Here is a 21,688-nt window from a genome sequence, read left to right on the forward strand (position 1 = left end):
GAGAGAGAGAGAGAGAGATTTATGCAAGCATTCTATACACAACTGGACACATGGTATGCAAGACTTCAACATTACAGAACACAAGACTATATAAGGACTACACAAGACTATATAAGGACTACACAAGACTATATAAGCACTACACACACAACACATTTCACTCACTCTGGTGAGTAAGTCCTGTGAATCCCTCACAAGGTCATTTGTCTGATTCCTCAAATAATCCAGTTCAGCATTCCTTATAGTGTCCAACTCAGCCTGTATTGTTTTATTATACAAGACTTATCATCATTCCACTTATCATATTTATACATGCATAATTCTTTAGTCTTTTCCTCGGTAGCAAAGTATTATTTAATTTTTGAAAATAAAAAAAAATCACTTGATAACTTTTTTTTTTCTTAAACTTTTCAGCTAGAGTTTCAACTTTTGAACTGTACATACTTTGAGTAATTCTGTTTCATTCTTGATTTTCCAGAGCTGGGTCCATGGGACAGGGAGCTTTCCAGTTAAGTTCACTTGACTGGTCATGTTTTCAAGGTCATCTAATTCTTTCATCAGGTCAGCTGTGCAGCCCTCATCACATGCTGAAAAATCCCACATAACAAAGAAATGACATTTTTTATCCAATTTGAATTAAAAAGATATTGTGTTAATTTCTGGGAATAATTCAATGACAAAGCAAAAAATAAATAAAAAATAAATATTGCATTAACTTTCGAAATGTTATTTGCTTTTCTTGAGGATTAAAAATGTAAGCAGAATATTCTATATAGACATTTTATGCATGCCTTTTTATTCATATGTTAATGTATCTCGAGACATTGAACACTCACAAACACATTTTCCATTTTCTACAGCATATCTGGGCTGACATCCGTCACACTTCTCTCCCGTTATTCCAGGAAGACACTGACATTGACCGCGAGCGTTACATAACGTAGACACAGAGCCCTCTGGATTACAATCACAAGGCAGACAATGACCCCCTGGCTGTCGCGGGTCCCCATAGTAACCTTCTGCACACCTTTAAATATATTTTCATCATTAAACAAAGTAAAATAAGATTCATATACATGTTTATCAAGTAATAAATTTTAGAAACTTTTTGGATAACTTCTTGATTGTTACACATATATTGTAAAATTATTTATACACTATTTATCAAAGTTGTTTTTTTTTTTTTACCGGTAATTTAATTTTTGAAAAAATAAAACAATATAAAAGCAAACACAGTCAAATGTATATAAATCAAGAAATTTCCATCTCTCAATCCATTTTTTTTTTTTATTTTTGGATTGTTTAAACAAACATAATAGAATGTAAATTTCCAGTAATTTTTTATCCATTGATGTTTCCTTTTTGAGAAGAGGAAAAACAATATAATTACATTGAATAAATAAACATGCTATAAAAAATAATAAAAATGAAAATCTTCTTTGCAAATTTCCTATGGAAAACATCCAATTAAAAGAGAGGATTATTTTACCCTATAAAACTCCTTGCATCAGCACAATTAAGCAGAATTAAAATGCACAGTAACAAATACATATTCTAAAACAAATTCCTTCTGAATGAATGACCCAATGTCTCCTTCCAATGACAATGTCTATGAATTTATATTCATGACAAGGAGAAAGGTGAATGATTTCCCAAGATGACAGATTAAAATTCAATGGACAAAAATGTGCATTGTGTGGGGGTTGATAATTGGGGTGGGATAATTAAGGTCTTATGACAACACTGTCTCCAGCCTGTCACTCAAGTATAGGGAATAATTACATGTATATAATGGATTATTATCCACTTATACAAATGTTGATTTAAACCATCATTATATTTTATGCTGCCCTTAATTTGATTTCACACACAATAGAGTTATTTAAATTTTTTTAAAAGTATCAACATATCTGAAGTCTTTTAAATAAAGAGCAAATTTGCTCAAAGGAGTTGCATGTAAATATGGATTATTTATAAAATTTATATCAAGTATTTAACCTTTAAAACATTTTTTCTAGTGTGGCAATACTTGGCAATTTAAGATTTTTAACAAGTGCTTTAAGTACTTTTCATTCTTTAATTTTAAATATTTGTACACTCAACTCTCCCATTATCTTAATACAAAGCTGTGGAAAATGTTTTCCATTAAAATATATAATTTTATATTAACTGAAGCTAAATTCCTCATTATATAGAAAATTACTTTCTTGAAAAAAAAAATCAAGGCATCTTTATTTTTCAGTTTTAAGAAACAATTTAAGTTTTTCTTTCCATCAATTATTCTTTGAATTTTGACAGATTTTGAAAATTTCTGGGGAATTTTTTTTCCCATCTTTCTACTGACCCATTCTTTTTTTTAATTAGGGTACACAAACATTTTTTATGTGGCCTTAATGAAATAACTAATATCACCATCTTTATCATACAATAGAAAGTTTTCCATTCTATGGTGACCTAAAGATTTGGTACAAGCTAAACATATGTGTACCATGGTTTTTACAATAAGGACAGTATCAATATTTTATTTTTTTTGTTTTAAAATTACAACAACAGAAAATACATACGATTCACATCTTGTACCAATATATCCTTCAGTGCAATTTGTGCAGAAAAGCAGGCCTCGACGAATCTCACAAGTGCTGCTGAAGCTGAAAAAATTTTTGAAGTGACATTATATTTTTTACTTAAGGAGTTGCACACCTAAAATGACATAAGAACAAGAGTTCTTTAATTTAGTCATTGAGGAGCATTATTACTTATTGTCAATGCTGGGACAGATGCAGGGTTGACAGTCGACAGGGGAACCTCTGGTGGCATCACCATAGAAACCTGGCAAGCATCTCTCACACTGACTTCCTGTTGTATTATGCTGACAATTCTAGAATTTGTAATATTTAGTCATCATAATCCATGTCTAATGGTGGATTTATCTTTAATAAACATAATCATTCACCCTTTTCAAATTTTGATTTATGCTTACATATATTCATTTCTATATCTATATATTTATTAATATATATATGAAGGTTCTTTAAGGAATGACTCTAATTCTTGGCCAAATTATTCGATTATAACCTGGTTTGGGTCAGTTTATGCTTTATAATCCGTGAAGCGGATTATAAAAAAGCGTAAACTCTCCTATAACACAGGTTATAATCGAATAATTTGGCCAAGAATTAGGTTATGTCATTCTTTACAATTTAATTTTAAAATAACTAAACAACTGTGCGTGTAAAATTGTGCTGCTTTTTATGACTTCAAATTTGCCGCTCAATAATACATCCCTAGTAATGGCAGTGATATGAAACAACGGGACGTTAAAACTGAAACACAGATCTAGCAGCCATGATGTTTGTTTATATGAGGTAAGATTGAGCTGTTGTTTGAAGTGAAAGTACATTTATTAAATCTGGAATTTTCCATGAATCCCAAGGACTGGAAATGAGGGGATTGCATGGATACAGATGATTCAGCTGGTTGTCAAGGGTGTGTGTCCCCATACCAAACCAGGTTATTGAGAAATAATTTGCATTCCTTTTTGGAAATCAACCAATGAGAGACTAGAATACAAACAAAATTAAATTATATACATTTAACCTCATTCACAAATCCTTAATCAAAGGCAAGTTCAAAGATCCTTCAGCCTTAAAGTACACAATCGTTTCCTGTCCTATACCATAATTAGCCCTAGTACACTACTGACTGTACCTTACAGACCCCTGTTTCCCTGTCACAGATGTCTGAGTGTCTGTGGCAGTTACAGGGCGCCACCTCTCCAATAACACGGATTGGATAAGACAGATCTACCGTCAGGTTGTGCTTCAGCCTGTAGTAACCCTCTGCTGGGTCCTGTAATACATAGGAGTTTTACTGTTAAATTCTTGGATCAATTAAATTCAGCTAAACTGAAAATGTTGATTATGTGTTCAAAGGTAAAAGATTCTTAAATACTGTATGCAGGGTTATTTTCGCCCTCTCATATTTGGAAACAAGTTTTCCTTGTTTTAAATTTGCACAGAAAGATTTTTGTTTAAGATATAATACTGTTTACTTTGAATTCACCCCATTTTAAATTTGCTCAACTTCCGACGAGGGCAAGAGGGGCAGAAATAAAACTGGGGCGAAAATTTCCATGTATACAGTATTTTTTGACAACTGCATCCTGTTATAATTTTCGACAGAATGTTCAGTACCTGACAGGACAGACCGGAGTACTGTTCTGGACACTGACAGATTTCCACTCCTAAGGCTGGGTTCTCTGTACTACCATTCCCTGGCTGGGCACTGTCCAAAGACACAGAGGTCAACCTGAAAAAGAAACCAAAATCTGGAACAAAGCACATAGAACAAGGCAGAAAAACAAAACTTTTCAGCAATTACTATGAAACAATGAAATATTTAGTGTGGGAGATACAGCAAATTTTGCTACTGAATAGGGTTACTCGTGAACATATTTTAAATACTGTGTTTTATTTTAAATAGATCAGTGGAATTAACTGATGTATTTGGATACAACTAAGGACCAAGAGCTCTTGAGTGTGGTGCTACATCTATACATTATGTTTATACAATATACACAAAGAGAAGTTTCTTACCTAGCAGATCTAGCTTGGTCATCTAGAGTGGCCTTTATATAAATATCTGTGACATTCTGCAGTACTATCATCATCAAACTTCTGGTGGCATTACCAAAACCAACCACTCTCCATTCAGTCTACAAACAAATTTATTAAACATGTTGAAGCTCTCTGAATATTAACTGACTCATAATACTCTTATGGGACAACCATTACATTTCTCAAAAAATCACCACAGTTAATAAGTTTCAAGTACAGTCAAACCTCATTATCTGGAACTAAATTGGACCAAGAAAAAACTTTCAGATATCAAAGGATTCAAAATATCCAGGGTAAAATAAATGTACATAAAGAATAAGTGGTTGGGACTTCCCAATCACTCCCACATATCTATGGTATTCGAGGTATTGCTGTTGGAGATATCAAAGTTTAATTGTACTATGTATATTGGTAGAGTACTCAGCCTATGATTGGTAGAATCCACTTACAGGGTGTAACCTGACAGAGATGGACCTCTGTCCACTCGGTGACCATGGTGTAGCGGTGTGGTGAGTCATCTGGAACCTGTTCCCCACCACCACTATGTCTGGACTGTCATCCACTCGAGCTGGGGGTCCATCATCTGATCTGAACTGTACACTAAACCTCATCTCCCCATTATAGGTCAATGTCTGCAATGAAAACTAGAACTGTCCAAATCGGACAAAATACCCCCCGCTGGGTTTTTTCAGAAGTAAGTTTTTCCATAATAAAGATATGTATCACACATGAATTATAAAATTTTTCTTCCAGTGACCTTGAACTTCCCAAAGTGACCTTGGGTCAAGGTCATGACACACCCTTGGGTCATGGGCAATCTTTGTGTGAAATGAGAACCTACCAAGTTTATCAATAAGAAAGATATGGACCGGACATGAATTATGAACTTTTTCTTCCAGTGACCTTGAACTTCCCCAAATGACCTTGGGTCAAAGTCATGACACACCTTTGGGTCATGGGCAATCCTTGTGTAGAATGAGAACCTACCAAGTTTATCCATAAAAAAGATGTAGACCGGACACGAATTATGAACTTTTTCTTCAGGTGACCTTGAACTTATCCAAATGAACTTGGGTCAAGGTCAGGACACACCCTTGGGTTAAGGGCAATCTTTGTGTGAATTGAGAACCTACCAAATTTATCCATAAGAAAGATATGGACGGGACAAAAATTATGAAAATTTTCTTCCAGTGACCTTGACCTTCCCCAAATGACCTTGGGTCATAGTCATGACACACCCTTAGTTCATGGACAATCTTTGCGTGAAATGAGAACCTACTAAGTTTATCCATAAGAAAGATATGGACTGGACACGAATTATGAACTTTTTCTTCCAGTGACCTTGAACTTCCTCAAGTGACCTTCAGTCAAGGTCATGACACACTCTTTGGTCATGGGCAATCTTTGCATGAAATGAGAACCTACCAAGTTTATCCATGAGAAAGATATGGACCGGACACGAATTATGAACTTTTTCTTCCAGTGACCTTGAACTTCACCAAATGACCTTGGGTCAAGGTCATGACACACCCTTAGGTCATGGGCAATCTTTGTGTGGAGTAGTAGATTCTAATGTCCCTCCGTAAGAAAGATATGGACCGGACACGTTTGCACAGACAGATGGACAGACGGACAGACAGACAGACGGACAAGGTGATTCCTATATACCCCCCCAAACTTCGTTTGCGGGGGGTATAATTACTTCCCAAATCACAGTAATCAAATCTGGAATCCTCTGGAATACGGACACTTTAAAACATTCAATAACATGTCATAAAGCTCTTTGCATTTACATGTATATTAAATTCACTCACCAAATCACCTAGGTAACTGTCTGGCAGGCTCCAGTAAACTGGTTTGGTTGCTAGGGACTCTGGAACAGCTGCCCAGGTGGAGTTATGTGGGATAACTACATAGGATTTATATTTTAAAGTGACTTTGTTTGTGACTCGAGGATCAAATGACACACTGTCCTCAGGAATCTCAACCTAAAATCAAAAGTACAGTAAAATTACAGATAGAGTATCACATTGTATTATTTTCTATGACCTTTACAATATACAATGACTTCATCTTTTTGCAGCAAAGTTTTCAATGACTTTATGTAGTATTTAACACCTGTGCATATTGCAATTAAACATTTAATGTCAGTCAGATTTTTATATACTAAGTACCTTTTTCCAGATATAGGGCACCTGCTCACACCTGTTGGACCGCTCAAAACAGAAGCACTCAGTGCAGCCATAGGGATTCGCTCTGTGTAGACTAAAGGATCCTGGTATACAACTACCACATGTACGGGTTTGTACATTTTCCTGAAAAGAAGACAGAAATATTTCAATAAAGTATTTTAAAGAATCATCAAATTTTCTATGTTTAATTAGAACATTTTAATCTTCAAAGTTAATTGATTTGAGGGATTATCTGAGCAGTACTAGGTATATGCTGTCAATTTTTACCCATTTTAGATGTTTTATACAGTGAAACAACTAAATATGAATACATTGTCTTTCTCCTGAACACATCTCTCATGTTTGAATGCAAATACATGTAAATAAATTACCAAAGCCTAGCATAGCATAATCTACATCAATTATATACACAGATGACAATCAGGCAAACAAAAAACAATGATGCAGTCTTCTGTTATGCAACTGATGGACAGACACTGTCCCCTTTCTACATCTTTACTGTCCCCTAATGACAGACAGATATAAACACCTTGCACTGAAACCACTTCCTGCTTTCATGCAATATCAGAGGCTCATACCTGAACTTAAATTATTCTCTGGAAAATTCTTTGTGTAAATAAACATGCAGTCAAACTCTATTCTGACAGTATTCTATATCATCACACTAGAAAGTCAGACAGACAGACTTGCTTTACACCACCACCAACAGACACCTGTAGAGTTGTCACAACTGCTGGGTTCTGTACCATCAGCTCTACATATACAGACAGACAGACCTACCTTACACTGACACTGTCCTCTGCTGTCACACTGACAGACCCCTGTAGAGTTGTCACAACTGCTGGGTTCTGTACCATCAGCACTACACAGACAGAGCTGACAGTTAGGATGGTTGTAGAATCCAGGCAGACACTTATCACACCTGTCACCTGTGAAGTCAGCCTTACAGGTACACTGTCCTGTATTCCTGTCACACTGTCTGGATTCTGAGGTTCGAAGATCACAGTTACAAGGCTGTAAAGAGGCATAAATAGTAATCAAGTATGAAAAACATTCTTTTTCTTGAAGTTACATCTTTACTGATTTTACTCTGTTACCAAAGAAAAAAACTGATGAGAGGTTATCACCTTGCACCCTGTGGTGCTGTCATAGCCCCAGGTATTGGGTTGACATTCCCCACACTGTGGTCCAGTAGTAAGGGGTGGACACACACAATGACCAGTGATGGGATCACACACATGTCCTGGCTTATTACAGGGCCGACATCCTGTCAACAATTTACAAAGAATTCAATCATAATTGTTGACTACACAAATACTTTTTTTCACAATTAAAACTTGTGTTTTCAAATACCACATATGCACCCACAAGTAAAACATTTTCAACTTGGTAACTGAACAATGTTTTTGCATTGTTTCAACAATCAAATTTTTTCTACTAGTTTTTGAAGCTTATCAGTTTGTTTGGGTTTCAAAAATTTAACACCTATTGCTGTATTTTCTCCTTGTGCTTGTCTATTCATTTCTATAAGAAAGTTTAAAATTTCTTACTTTTGCAGCCATTGATGGAGAATCCATAATACCCTGGTTGACACTTGTCACACCTTTGTCCCTCCACACCGGTCCTACATGTACACTGACCAGTTCTCTGGTCACACTGCTGGTACACTGCCCCCAGCCTGTCACACTCACATGGGGAGCAGCCACTACCTGAAGCCAGACCCCAGTGATTCTCCTACATAACAGAGGGCATACAGTTTTATTATCTTGAAATACCCTTTAAGCAGAATTTTTAGCAAGGAATTAATTTTGGCATTATTAGCAAGGATGCTGAGATCACTAAAATTGAATATCACTAAAAATCGATTACGTTTTATTTGTAAAAGGTTCTTAAGTGAGCATTTTAAAATCACTTAAATTACATCTCGCGAAAAATAAAATACAGTGAAACCTGTCTAATCTACATGTTCCAGTTTTAAAAACAAGGAAAATACTAAAATGGGAAAGAAATTTAACATCGGAATTCTGTGTGTCAGATTAATCAGGTGTCAGATTAAACAGTTTTCCCTGTACCAGTTTTGTAGGACAAATCGCTAAATTTGCGTCTAGCTAAAATTTCCACATATACAGTATTATTATATTTGAAATGTCTTCTTTTCACATGTTGTTCTTCTGAAATCAGTTTTAACCAAGATCATTTCTTCATCTAGATTATTTGGCAAATCTAATTGTCTATCAATAAACAATTCTATTACAGATATTCTACAAGTGCTGAAATATCTAATAGCTAAGAAATAGCAGAAATATATACAAAAGACAAAAAAAAAATAAATAAAAGCTTTGCAATGAAAGACAAGATCATTTATATGAAAGAAGATGAAATGACTAAACACTACATCAAGAATATGATACCCAAGTTTACTGCAGAGATACCTTAGCACCTTGTGTAGAGAGTTGAAGCAACAGACTGATTAGCTATCACCTTGTATATACAGAATATAGACAGAACTATTGTATTTTAAATTGTGTTGGCCTAAAAAGCTTTGCTACTTAAATAAAAGCACAATTTCGTTACAAAGAAAGAACATCGTAGGCTATGGTGAGCCAAGAATACCCTTTTTTTTCTTTTAGAAATCAAATCCAGGTCATGCTGATAGTAAGTACATGCATTCTAAATAAATACATAGAATCTAGTCAGTTTTAACCTCTTAGATTCTGAGCAAAATAAAGCAAGGATCAGAAGCCCTACAGAGGAGAACAACCAGAAAGCCTGGATCACCTGACACATATTGCAGCGAGATCCCGTGACATTGGGGAGACAGTTACAGACCCCTGTGACATCATCACACAGGGTGGTCTGATTGGTTCCTTGATCGTTACAGCGGCAGTCTGGGAATGCATAATTTTATTTACAGACTCGTTACCAACTTTCTAAAATCTTATGGCAAAATTTGTACCCACTTGAAAAAAATGCAGTTTACAGTAAATAGTTTTTTAACAGTAGTCTTCACTTTTTTAAACTGACACTCAAATCATTCAAATATTTCAATGTCTTATAAGGGAAACATAGCAAATTTGCCAATTCTACATATCTCAGATTTAAAGCTGTCACGATTGAATCCCATTTCTGTTAGCTCCTACCTACCCTTGCAGCCTCTTGCTGAAAATCCATAAAATCCAGGCTGACATTTGTCACACCTCCTACCAGTAATGCCTACATTACAGAAGCACTGTCCACTAAAACTGTCACAGACTGACCCCCGGGATCCCTGGGGGTCACAATCACATGGTACACAACCCTCCTCAACATTGCCATAACCGGGCTACAACAAAGTGCTACCTACATTTATCCCAAGTGGTGAGTGCATTAAATGTAACTACATGATTCAATTTAAAAGAGCTAAATGCTTGTTAATATAAAATACCACAACTTTTGTTGTTATTGCAAACATTCAATACAACATATGGTGCAGAATTAGTTCACATTCATGAATTTTGCTGTGAATTATTACTGAAATACAACGCCAAATGTTGTTCAGTACTGTAACACCTGCTAATTACCTGACACTGGTCACAGCGCCTCCCATAAAACCTGTCCTTACAGACACACCTCCCTGAATACTGCTCACACGAACCATTTACTGAACCATTCAGATCACAATTACATGCTGGAAGCAAACCAGGGTAAATTAATATGACAATGGCCTTTGACCTAGTCTCCACCTAAGTAGAATTTTAAGTACAGTGTATGTCTTCAATTTATTTGTTCAAATAAGTACTGTATTACTCCTTTTTTCCATTCTGAATCATTAAAAAGAATATTTCTATACACTGCAAAGGAAAAATTACTAAGTTTTAATCATTAAGACGAAAGGTTTTCAATCCTTTCTTTTCCAATTGAGCAAAAACAAAAGGAAAGGAAAGAGCCCTTAGAACACCAAGATAACATGATGGAATTGATCATTTGGAGAACATACACTGTAAGCACTATCATCTCAATGTTTAATAACTTTACTGTAATGCTCTAAATCAGCTGATGACCTACCTGTACAGTCCCCATTTATAGCGGTACCGTAGTAGCCCTCCTTACACCTGTGACAGGTGGGTCCCTCAGTGTTGTTCAGACACTTCAGACACTCCCCTGTCTTTCTGTCACAGCTCGTAGGATCACTAGTGTCAATGTTCCCCCCACAGGTACACCGCCGACAGACACCACCTACTTCAGTGGGGTCCCCATAGTACCCAGGAACACATCTACAAGGAGTTTGATATCAGTTAATTACTCACTCAATCAAATTAATGAAGTTGAGTGTTCTACATCAAAGTTGTTCACAAGTTTTATAAGTATCTATGTTCATTAATTTTATAGATGTTATAAATAGATTTAATTATGGAAATGAATGATGCAGGATACAAATGGAAAAGAAAGTACAGTCAAACTTGTCTTAGCGGCCACCCGAAATCAACGGCCACTCGCGGTCAGCGGCCACATTCAGTTCCCCCCGACAATTTTTCCTATATATTTTAACTGGAATAAACGGCCACCTGTGTAACGCGGCCAGCGGCCACTCAAATCCTCCCCCAACAGCCTTATTGACACTGTAATAGGCAGCCATTTCGTCACTTTTTTATGTCTTTTAAACACATACGCTTGGGTAATTATATGCTCGATAGTCAATTTAATCTATTGAAGCAATTAAACAAACTGCTTTTAAATACGCTGAACTCTGTGTTTATGAAAAAAAAAAGATATTTCTCCTATTAGACCAATTCGTTGTTATTTTTCAAGATCGACGATTAAAAGAATTTAATCACAATTGATACTTTCCCCTAGCTAAAGAAATTCACACCTTTTAGATTTTGATTTCATGTAGAAGCCCTAATTGCAACTCTTGTGAAAACAAAGTGCTTCATATGGCATGATTATCTCGTGAATTTCACTATGAAGAGACATCGATAGGGATTAGTTACGCTCTATTGCATATGACACCTGTGTTGTTTTCAACTGCGTAAATACACCTCCCTGGTCAACTGATTAATTTTATTTGTGTGTCTGTGTAGGTTACATAGAAATTCTGACATTTTTATAAACAATAAAATTTACCAGACTTTAAAAACTTCAGCAAGTAAGTTAATTGCCGATTAATTAAGTGCAAGGGGAGGGGGGGGGCACTGCTGACCATTATTTGAAAATATGTTTTATTGACATATTCTTACTTAAATTTTTATGCTTTAATTTATTTATCATTAAACTGTATGTTTGTGTAATTTTTTTTTCTCTATAAAAAGGGTAATAGTCAGGCACTGTATGTATTTCTTCAAATGATAATTAAAAGAGTTTATTTTATATTTCAATGTAACAAAAGCACACTGATGAATGCAATATGTTTAACAAATGAATATGTAGGAACAGAAACCTGCACAAAATCTTAAAAATTTCTAATTCTTTAGCATATTTTTAAATGAGCATGAAAAATTATTATACACATAAAAAGCTTTTGTGAAATTGACCTATTTTTTTACTTGATTAATTATTTAACTATAGTGCTTAATGTTGTTTATTTATTGACTGAATTTCTTTTTCGATGGCAAACTAGAATAAGAGGCCACCTATCTTAAGTGGCCAGTTTCCAGACTTCCCAAAGGTGACCTCTTAAAACAAGTTTGACTGTATATTTTTGACCTCTGACCTTTCACATCTGTCTCCAGTGTAGCCGACAGCACACTTGTCACATCTGTAATTGTCGTAGTTTCCCACCTGAGGGATCAGCTGACAGGTAGGAGAGAACTGATTGGTTGGTTCTCTCAGTGGGCAGGCACATGGTTTACAGTCCTCCTCTGTTCCTCGGCGGGGGTCGCCATAGTAACCAGGCAGACACTGATCACAGTTTTCTCCCATTGTAAAATGCAGACAATTCTAGAAGACACAAGTTACAAGATTTTATTTATCAAATTTGGACCCCTGGAGAAGCAAAATAAATTTACAAACATAAATTTGTTTTTGTTTTTGCAAAATATGTACTTGCAAAAGACTATACCATTTTATTTAGCATGAAACAAAACCATAATGTAATTTCTTCACCAACATGCTGATATACAACATACATTCTTTGGTAAAGCCAGTCAACACAATCTAAAAATGGACAAGACAATCTAACCACTCACAATACACTTTCCAGTGCTGATGTCACAGCGCTCTGCATGGTTGTTACAGTTACATGGTAGACACATTCCTCCATAAAGCTTGTTTCCTACCCTCCTGTAACCCGACTCACATTCCTGAAACAAGGGAAAGAACTCTTTGGTGTCATGCAATGAATTTTAAACTTGAACTTCTGTCTAATAAATGAGTGCACAAAAATGTTGGTTTCTTAATAAACCAATTAAATATCTTTTTTTTCCTGATACATGAAGTTTTATTCTCAATATTTGGTTCATACAACAAAGGGATATTATGTAACAACATTTCTGATGGAGTTTGGCTTACTTCACAGGAGAGACCTTGGAACCCCCGGGGACAGGAACACTTCTCCACGGTCTTTAGGGTCTGGGTCTTATTGGACAAGGCACTCACTGCGTCAAGGGTCACGTCTCGTAAACTAAAAAAAACAAAGAAATCTGTAAAAAATCAAATATAATGAAGACTATTTGGCACAAAAGAAAATTTGTATGAGATTTGGATATTGTATGTGCACTGTGTGAAATTTTTTATTTAAATTAGTACATGTACTTATTTATATTTACGTTCTTGTTGCTAGTGCTGACAAATGTAAATCTATTCATGTTTGTGTAACACTTGATGCTTAAGTCCTTTTTTATTCAATTTATTCAATAAAACAACATATCGCAAGTGTATGTTTTAAACATCTTAGATGTTATCACTCTATTTATAAGTACATGTATTTGCAATTTATACTTACTATACAGCATTCTGTGCAGAGTGATATGTAGCTCGAATCAGAAGTCTTTCTATGTTGAAAAGGATAATCATGAATTCTTTCTTTGTGATTGGCTGCAGAGTCTCATAGCGGTCACTTTTATTCAATCGAAACCAACTGGTCTCATTCAGTGTCACAGTCCTCGTCTCCTGAACATCTTCTCTCAGGTAACTCTTGCCGTTCACAACTGTCATATCCCCACTCTAGAAATGGTCAACGAAGGTTTCGATTTTCGAAAAAATTTATTGCAAAACAATATTTATAGCTTGAAAGAATATTCTTTACATATTCTTAACATACATTCATATCTTTGAAAACTCAAAAACTTTGGTTGAGAAATAGAGTAAAACCTCACCTGAATAACGACATCTACTCCATACATGTGTCTTTGGAAAGGTGCAGTAGGATCTGTTTCATACTTCACTGTGTATTTCAGATTTCCTCCATAGGATGTCAACTGGAATAATTTGAAGAAAAGATAAGTTATACAATTTTAAGGTACAATTTTATCTTTATTCTCAGCATAATAAAGAATACCAGTCATACTGAATTAACATAAACAGTCAAAATCTCTGTGATAGAAATATAATTACGCTGCCGTACCCGGTTGCCTAGGTATTTGAGTGGTGCCTGCCAGTAATACACCACCTGATCCTCGGCTGGGGTCAGGGAGTTCTGACTGGCGGGGTAGGCCCTGTAAACTAACCATCCCTCCTCATCCTTTTGTATAAAGTACGTGAAGCCATTGATGTCCACTGAGGTTACTGCCCAGCCATTCATCCCATCAAACATATCACTCACCTACAATCAATCAATCATTCAATCGATCAATCAATGCTGAACAAGCCCCCCTTTCATATTTCATTTAGCTCAAAAGCATGTTTTAATAGCAACGCAGCCATGACCAACGCTTTTGAAAATAATGTAATTCCCATATTTTTTTATGCATATTATTTTATGTACACATGTAAATTTATTGTGTAGGAAAACATATACGCATATCAATCAAATCAAGTTACTTTAAGCATAAAAACTTATTACCAGAAGCCATTTCAGGTTTAATTCTGCAAAAACCCAAGAAATTAACTTTTTACTCATGTCACCACAAAAACAATGTGAATACATGCTGCTGTATTGTGTGAAGTCAGAGTTTCGTGTGACAGAAATGCTGTAGTGAGAGAAAATAAAGCTTGGAAATCATCCATTGCTGTAAAGTTACACATTTAATTATAAGCCTCAAAGTAATAGTCAAGACTTGTAAGAAGAAAAAAGCATATAATCACAATAAAGGATTATGCTATCACATATAATTCTTACCCCTTCTCCAATCTAATGAAAAATACCACATATTTCTGTAAACTTTAATAACTTTTTCGTTTAAATAATGGAATTGCGATTCATTTCAATATTCGTGAAACAAAGAGTGAAGAAAATTGATGCTGAAACGTAAACATTGATTTTGTGTATTTTGACACTGTTCACAAAACATGTGCTCTATACACAATTGATTATTTTTACCTTGATTAAGCCCAGATTAGAGGACTGGCAAACAGAAGACACCCCAAAACAGAAACACGACATACAGCCTACAGGGTTGTCCTTGTGGAGGTTAAAGTATCCCCGCTTACACCGGTCACACTTAAAACCTTCAACATTCTCCTGTAGATCAATTGTTTAACAGATTGAACAAAGACTCCAGCCTTATACTTTGTTGTAAAGATTTCGACATATAACTTTTAAAGATTTCATTTTTACTTCATCTCATCATATTCAATTTTTAAAATTTATTCCTAAATAAAATGGAGCAGGTCAAACAAAATGCCAAAAGTTTATCACCTTGCACACACAATTTCCACTGCACTGCTGCGAATTCAGTGTTCCTGCACTGTTACATGGACAGGGTTTACAGTACGGGTAACCATAGTAACCAAACGCACACTCCTGACATGTTGGTCCCCCATAGCCTTCATTACACAAACAGTCTCCAGGTCTCTACAAAGAAAAGTAAAACATCTTACCAAATACTAACGATGAAAGTATATACTTATTATTTTCAAATTAAGGAATATCAAACACAAAAATAGAATGTTAATACAAAAACGTAACAAGATTTACCTTTCCTTCACTGATCAGACTATCATCTTGAATACATTTTCCCGTTGACCCCAAGGTGACCTCACAACGACAAGGTCGGCAAGGAAAACGGGAGTTTGGGGTTTCCCCCAGTGGACGATAATAACCCTCTATACACTTCTCACAATTGATCCCAGTGGTATAGTCCTATCACAAAATTCAAAAGTGTCAATTACTGTTGTTCATTGATCCAAAGAAGATTAATTTTGTAAAAATGACCTTGACCTGACCTTGCAATCTATACAGACACCGCCTCCATCATACTCCCCTGCTGTGTTCAGACTCAGTTTCATGGCATCCACTGTGGCATTATACACACACTCAGTAGAGTGCCCATGACAATTACATCCTGTCAAATCAAACAGAAAATTTATATCATTTTAATTTTTCAATTTTGACAAATTTCATTCAAAGTATGCAGCATCTATTGTAACAAAGAATTAAGATTAACAAGGGACTTATGAACTACCGCTACATGCTTGTTTTCCTGGAAATATAGTATGTTATACCTTTCAAATGTTCACAGACTTAGCAAAAGTGATTCACTTTTGTTAACTTTTCTCTAAAGCACAATACATGAACTACATATAACTGATACAGTAAATGATGCAACTTGACACAGTTAACTTTTGTTTTATGCAAACAGACAGATATGCAACTACATAGATGAATAAATATTCATTCAGTTGAAAGTTTTTTTGTTCCAATGGTCATTGACCATTAGTTATAATTGACTGAGGGTCATACTTTCACATTTAAGGCCAGTGTTTCCTGGTTGCCATGGTTTCTGGTAGTAGAATTCACAGCACTTCTCACAATTATTGCCACAGGTATTGTGCTTACATTCACAATACAGCCTCTACAACAGAAAATTAATTTTAATTAGAGCACACAAATTGTTATTCTGAAAACTATCAACATTTTAAATTTTTTTTATCTTATAATTTTTTTTATTCACTGATATGTCTATTACAATCATTATATATACTCTATCATGAGCTTCTATATGAATGCTCATATGTCAGGGATACACAGAATTTTTCGTACAGATGCATACTTACATCAGTGTTAGGTCTTGGTGAACAAGTTGCTGCATGACCATAGCATATGCACTGCCCTCCTATAGAAATATCTTTTATTGAGTAAAAGTACTGAAATGAGAAAATTGAAGGGGAAAACTTACATCTAAAACATTGCCTTATAGGTCACCTGAGTATTGTGTAACAACTTTCAAACAATTATATTTGGTTTGTGTTTTAAACCGGAGGCCATGAAATTTACAATTTACAATTTTGAAAGAGGCACAATTGCTTATCATAATTATTAACTTAGCATGCTTACTCTGTTTACTTAATACCCAGAGGTAGATCAGAGTAACAAAGAGAAAAAACTTTATAACCAGTTGTGCACCTCACCCACTGACCCATGGGCCACATATTTCAAAATTTTGCAAATGTAATCATAAAATGGTTGATTAATAGCAAAAGATTTTTAATTTATTTTCAGACTATGTAACCCCCCCCCCCCCACACCTTTGACCCTGCGGGCATAAAAAAACCACTTTGCTAGATGCATCTTTCTTCATCATAAATATATATATACTTGGATCATTGGCATAAAACCCAGAAGCAAAGGAAAATATTTTCAAAGAATTAATGTATTTTTACTATATAATCAACAGAGCCCCGCCCTAACACCAGAACCCCTGACCCTGGGACCATAAAATTCACAAATCTAGAAGAGGCACTCTTGCTTATATATATGTGCTTAGTAAGTTTATTTAATACCCAGAAGCAGAGAAGAAGATTTTCAAAGAATAAATGCATTTTCACTATATAATCAATAGAGCCCCGCCCTACACCAGAACCCCTGACCTTGGGGCCATAAAATTCACAATTTTTGGAAGAGGCACTCTTGCTTATCATAACTATGTGCTTAGTTAGTTGATTTAATACCCAGAAGTAGAGTAGAAGATTTTCAAAGAAATAATGCATTTTCACTATTTAATCAAAAGAGCCCTGCCCTACTACCAGAACCCTGACCCTGGGGCCATAAAATTCATAAATCTGGAAGAAGCACTCTTGCTCATCATAACTATGTGCTTAGTTAGTTTATTTAATACCCAGAAGCAGAGAAGATTTTCGCCCTAGCACTAGAACCCCTGACCCTGGGGCCATGAATTTCACAATTTTGGTAGAGGACCCAATGCTCATTACATTCATGCCAACAGTTTGCCTGCTTGATGTCCAGGAGTAAAGAAGAAGATTTTTAAAGATTTCATTAATTTTAGAGGTTTTGGCCCCACCCCTCAGGCCCCAAGGGGGCGGGGACCATGAAATTCACAATTTTTGTTCCCCTTCATCCATAGATGCTGTATACCAAATTTGGTTGAAATTGGTTCAGTGGTTTTAGAGAAGAAGCTGAAAATGTTCAAATGTTAACACACGACGGACGACGGATCTAAAACATAGGTCACCAAAAAAAAAAAAAAAAATACTAGACTTTCTGGAAAAACTCTGCTAACTATGCATAATAATCAAATTTATCATCATTATAATCTATAGACTTGAATCAAAAATATTTTCTTTATTTTTCAATAAATTAAAAATCCCAATTGACTGTATTTCAGACTACAGCTATATCAAAATTTTCACATTAAAGTGCAAAGCAATAAACATTAAATGTACCTAAGAGTACATAAAAACTAAATGTTAAGATAATATCCTCTGTAAAGAATGAGCTTACCCTTCTGGTAACAAATGGATCTATGAACTTGAGGTCACTGGTTGACCTAAAGGTCATAAGGTCAGCATTGAGTGTCCTTATCTTCTGTAATCTCAGTCTGACATAGCGGGCTGATGTAAACTCCTGTTAAGATTTAAAATACCCACATATATCTCAATTATATCAATTACACCTCATAAATCTAAAATAAAAAAGGAGGTATGATTGAAAATGACAGAAGAAACCTTTGTAAGCTTAAATGATATAACTGAAATGTTGTATCATAACTGCATGATAAAAAAATGAGAGATGATGAATCAAAAGCCAAAACTTCCATTAGAGACTTGATGTGTTAACCAATCATAGGTTATTAAGGTGTAAGGTATAAAAGATAAAATTACAGCAGCTCTTCCCCTTTTCACATGGAACATAGCAATTGAATTTGAAAACATGGTATTTAGACTTCACTAAGGTCTAATTTTAAAAACATTTTTGGCAATATATATTTATTCCATTTTTTAAAACCTATAGTATACATGTAATAAACGGGACTTGATTAATGACGTATCACTCTCATAATTAAGATACATGTATATGGCATGTTAAAAAAAGTAAATTCTTTAAGTATTAATGTCAGTATGACCATAAGAAAAAAATCTAATATAATTTTTTGGGGGAAATTAACCTCCATCATCATTGATCAAGTTTTTTTTTTTTTCAACCCCACTAAACATGCTTCCCATAAAACACCGATGGAGTCATTTAGTAAAAACCTGAGTTTACAGAGGGAGTGAGACTCTGCTCATGCATCTCTGATTAAACAGCTATGTCCATGTTTATTAGAATGGGATTAGAAAGGAATTTCTGAAACATAAACCTCCTGCATTTTACGATCAGTTGTGGATCATCTAAAAGAGTAATCAAGCCCCATACCTTGACTTTGATGTCTGTATCAGATTAAAGCGTTCATAAAACAAGAGAACCCCATCACCCTGACAAAACAGCTAATGCCCGAAATTTATCTTCACACCAAGAACCATGTTTACAAAGTCAATACACCATGTGGAAAATTAGCTTAATTTATGGGACATCATACTTGCAAATATTAAAAGAATTTAAGAGAACACAAATTTAATAGTGTATAAGATGTAATCTTACAAGTAAAGTCGGACTGGGTTTCTTCACCCCTGGTCTTCCATTGACAAGTGATATGAAAATCTACAAAAAACATAAAAATATGAAGGTACATGGCTTTTACACATAAGGGAGCAGATTCATCACTTAAAATGACATGCAGATTATAAAATATAATTAAACATGGATTTTTTTTTTCATTCTTTTAAAAATAGCATAATACTGAAACCAGTTCTGCTAAAATATGTTGACAATTTTGACAATGTAATTAAAATAAAACCATGCAGTTTATATGACTGATATTACTCATAATCTATTTTATATTGTGTCTTGCAAGCAAAACATAAATATTAGCATTAAGCTGACTGTTCTATATAATTGTTCACAGCATGTACATTCTTATTTTATCTCATGGTGATATCTTATGAAAAAGAATTCTACATTTACTTCTTGTCCACAAATGACATTTTAGAAATGTTTCAAACCCTACTTCTCCATTTTCCAGTGGGTAGATTTTTGAGTATTTGGTTGTGCAGATGACTTCATCATCTCTGAGGTAGGTGGGGATTTTACGACTAGCCTTCACTCCGTATCTTTTTTTACAGTCTCGATTACGGATTCCGAAGTACTGCCATGGCTGATAATTAATACCATCTATGGATCTCTCTAAAATCCAGTTTCCTGGTCTGGGGGAGTTGGCTGCTTTCACTATGACATAAGCTACCTGATAAACCTGGAAAAGAGAAAACTTTAATTCAATATTCTCATGGTGGGTACCAATCCAATGCCTTATTATCATAAATTACAGAAGCAAAATCCAAATTTTAAAAAATTGAGATTGTATCAACATAATAAAGGCACTGTTAACTTTGAAGTAAATCAAATTAAATAAACATAATCCCTCTCAACATGGGAACTTCGGGGCAAAAAGTGCCTCTTATTGAAATCATTCACTTAAAATGCATCAATAAAAATTTCAGTTCTATTCTCATTGTGAGCTGTTATTAAATATTTGACGATAATGGTTATTATGTATCTCATAAAACTTTTTCATATTGCAGGCAAGCACCTGTGCAGTTTTCCCATATTTCATTTCATCAAATTAAACCATGATTCAGAAGTAACTTCTCATTAGTTTCCCCAAGACAAGGCAACATAATAATTTAAGTATGTACTCTCAATTTTCTAAGATTTAAAGTAATGTTTAGTAATAAATTCTTTTGCTGTGTCAACTATAATTTTGATAGCTTTTGATCATGACCTGCAACCCTATAAAGAAAACAAATTAAAATTCTTGTCAAAAACTTTTCATCCACTCGTAGCCAGTCGTAGGGTCATAATACCTCATTTTCCTCTTACTTAGAAAAACATTACATTGTTCCATAAAAATTTAAGCAAATCAGGCATGAGAGATTTTTAACTGACTGAAATTCTTCCCAAACCTTTCCTCAATACATGCATTGTTACAATTTGATTTTTAACTTTGATTCTTTAAGCTGATAGTACCTGAACATTGTTCGAAAGAAAACACACTTAAAAATAACAATTTAAATCTTCTTTATTTTTTTTTTTAAATTTCAGAGCAGGAACTGTTCAACTCTCTATGTGCTCTCTATTCATAAAATCTTTTATTATATATACAACAGTATGTAATATGTCAGATATTATAACATATACATGTAATATACATATGCTTGGCACTTGATGTGTAAATGCTTCACACATTATGTTGTATACTCTCCCTACCAGATCAAATACTTTTTAAGTTAACTGATTCACAAGAGAATCCTAGGATAGTAAAATTACCAGCGTTACTGTAACAGAAACAATTTTGTGCCTCTGCTGGGGATTGAACCCGGGCTCTGGCTTGCCAGTCATGGCAAACAAAGGTTAACCCACTACTGACTAGCCCAAGCGTAGGATGCCGTGTATCTTCACTACTACATTAATAC

The 21,688-nt window shown here is 34.8% G+C and overlaps 1 protein-coding gene across 1 annotated transcript in view; it reads right to left on the bottom strand.

Annotated features, from left to right (window-relative positions):
* Positions 1 to 21,688, bottom strand: part of LOC134276702 (laminin subunit alpha lam-3-like) — a 55,801-nt gene that overhangs the window by 16,806 nt on the left and 17,307 nt on the right. Inside the window, exons 3-36 of the mRNA XM_062759003.1 lie at positions 20,227 to 20,469; positions 19,761 to 19,820; positions 18,624 to 18,746; positions 16,940 to 17,029; positions 16,626 to 16,737; positions 16,109 to 16,227; positions 15,861 to 16,025; positions 15,582 to 15,737; positions 15,264 to 15,404; positions 15,063 to 15,074; positions 14,349 to 14,546; positions 14,101 to 14,202; positions 13,728 to 13,948; positions 13,295 to 13,406; positions 12,973 to 13,086; positions 12,498 to 12,724; positions 10,853 to 11,061; positions 10,369 to 10,475; positions 9,953 to 10,130; positions 9,587 to 9,696; positions 8,359 to 8,542; positions 7,936 to 8,075; positions 7,589 to 7,822; positions 6,791 to 6,931; positions 6,431 to 6,604; positions 5,066 to 5,248; positions 4,596 to 4,714; positions 4,194 to 4,308; positions 3,709 to 3,849; positions 2,757 to 2,878; positions 2,565 to 2,648; positions 837 to 1,027; positions 445 to 587; positions 166 to 258 (exon numbers count right to left, since the gene is read on the bottom strand). Of these exons, the coding sequence (XP_062614987.1) occupies positions 166 to 258; positions 445 to 587; positions 837 to 1,027; positions 2,565 to 2,648; positions 2,757 to 2,878; positions 3,709 to 3,849; positions 4,194 to 4,308; positions 4,596 to 4,714; positions 5,066 to 5,248; positions 6,431 to 6,604; positions 6,791 to 6,931; positions 7,589 to 7,822; positions 7,936 to 8,075; positions 8,359 to 8,542; positions 9,587 to 9,696; positions 9,953 to 10,130; positions 10,369 to 10,475; positions 10,853 to 11,061; positions 12,498 to 12,724; positions 12,973 to 13,086; positions 13,295 to 13,406; positions 13,728 to 13,948; positions 14,101 to 14,202; positions 14,349 to 14,546; positions 15,063 to 15,074; positions 15,264 to 15,404; positions 15,582 to 15,737; positions 15,861 to 16,025; positions 16,109 to 16,227; positions 16,626 to 16,737; positions 16,940 to 17,029; positions 18,624 to 18,746; positions 19,761 to 19,820; positions 20,227 to 20,469 (4,863 nt within the window). The remainder of the gene's footprint in view (positions 1 to 165; positions 259 to 444; positions 588 to 836; positions 1,028 to 2,564; positions 2,649 to 2,756; positions 2,879 to 3,708; positions 3,850 to 4,193; positions 4,309 to 4,595; positions 4,715 to 5,065; positions 5,249 to 6,430; positions 6,605 to 6,790; positions 6,932 to 7,588; positions 7,823 to 7,935; positions 8,076 to 8,358; positions 8,543 to 9,586; positions 9,697 to 9,952; positions 10,131 to 10,368; positions 10,476 to 10,852; positions 11,062 to 12,497; positions 12,725 to 12,972; positions 13,087 to 13,294; positions 13,407 to 13,727; positions 13,949 to 14,100; positions 14,203 to 14,348; positions 14,547 to 15,062; positions 15,075 to 15,263; positions 15,405 to 15,581; positions 15,738 to 15,860; positions 16,026 to 16,108; positions 16,228 to 16,625; positions 16,738 to 16,939; positions 17,030 to 18,623; positions 18,747 to 19,760; positions 19,821 to 20,226; positions 20,470 to 21,688) is intronic.

This window comes from Saccostrea cucullata, unplaced genomic scaffold, assembly GCF_032062105.1.
Source record: "Saccostrea cucullata isolate Sc308-1 unplaced genomic scaffold, CSIRO_AGI_Scuc_v1 ctg13, whole genome shotgun sequence".
NCBI classification, from domain to species: Eukaryota; Metazoa; Mollusca; class Bivalvia; order Ostreida; family Ostreidae; genus Saccostrea; species Saccostrea cuccullata.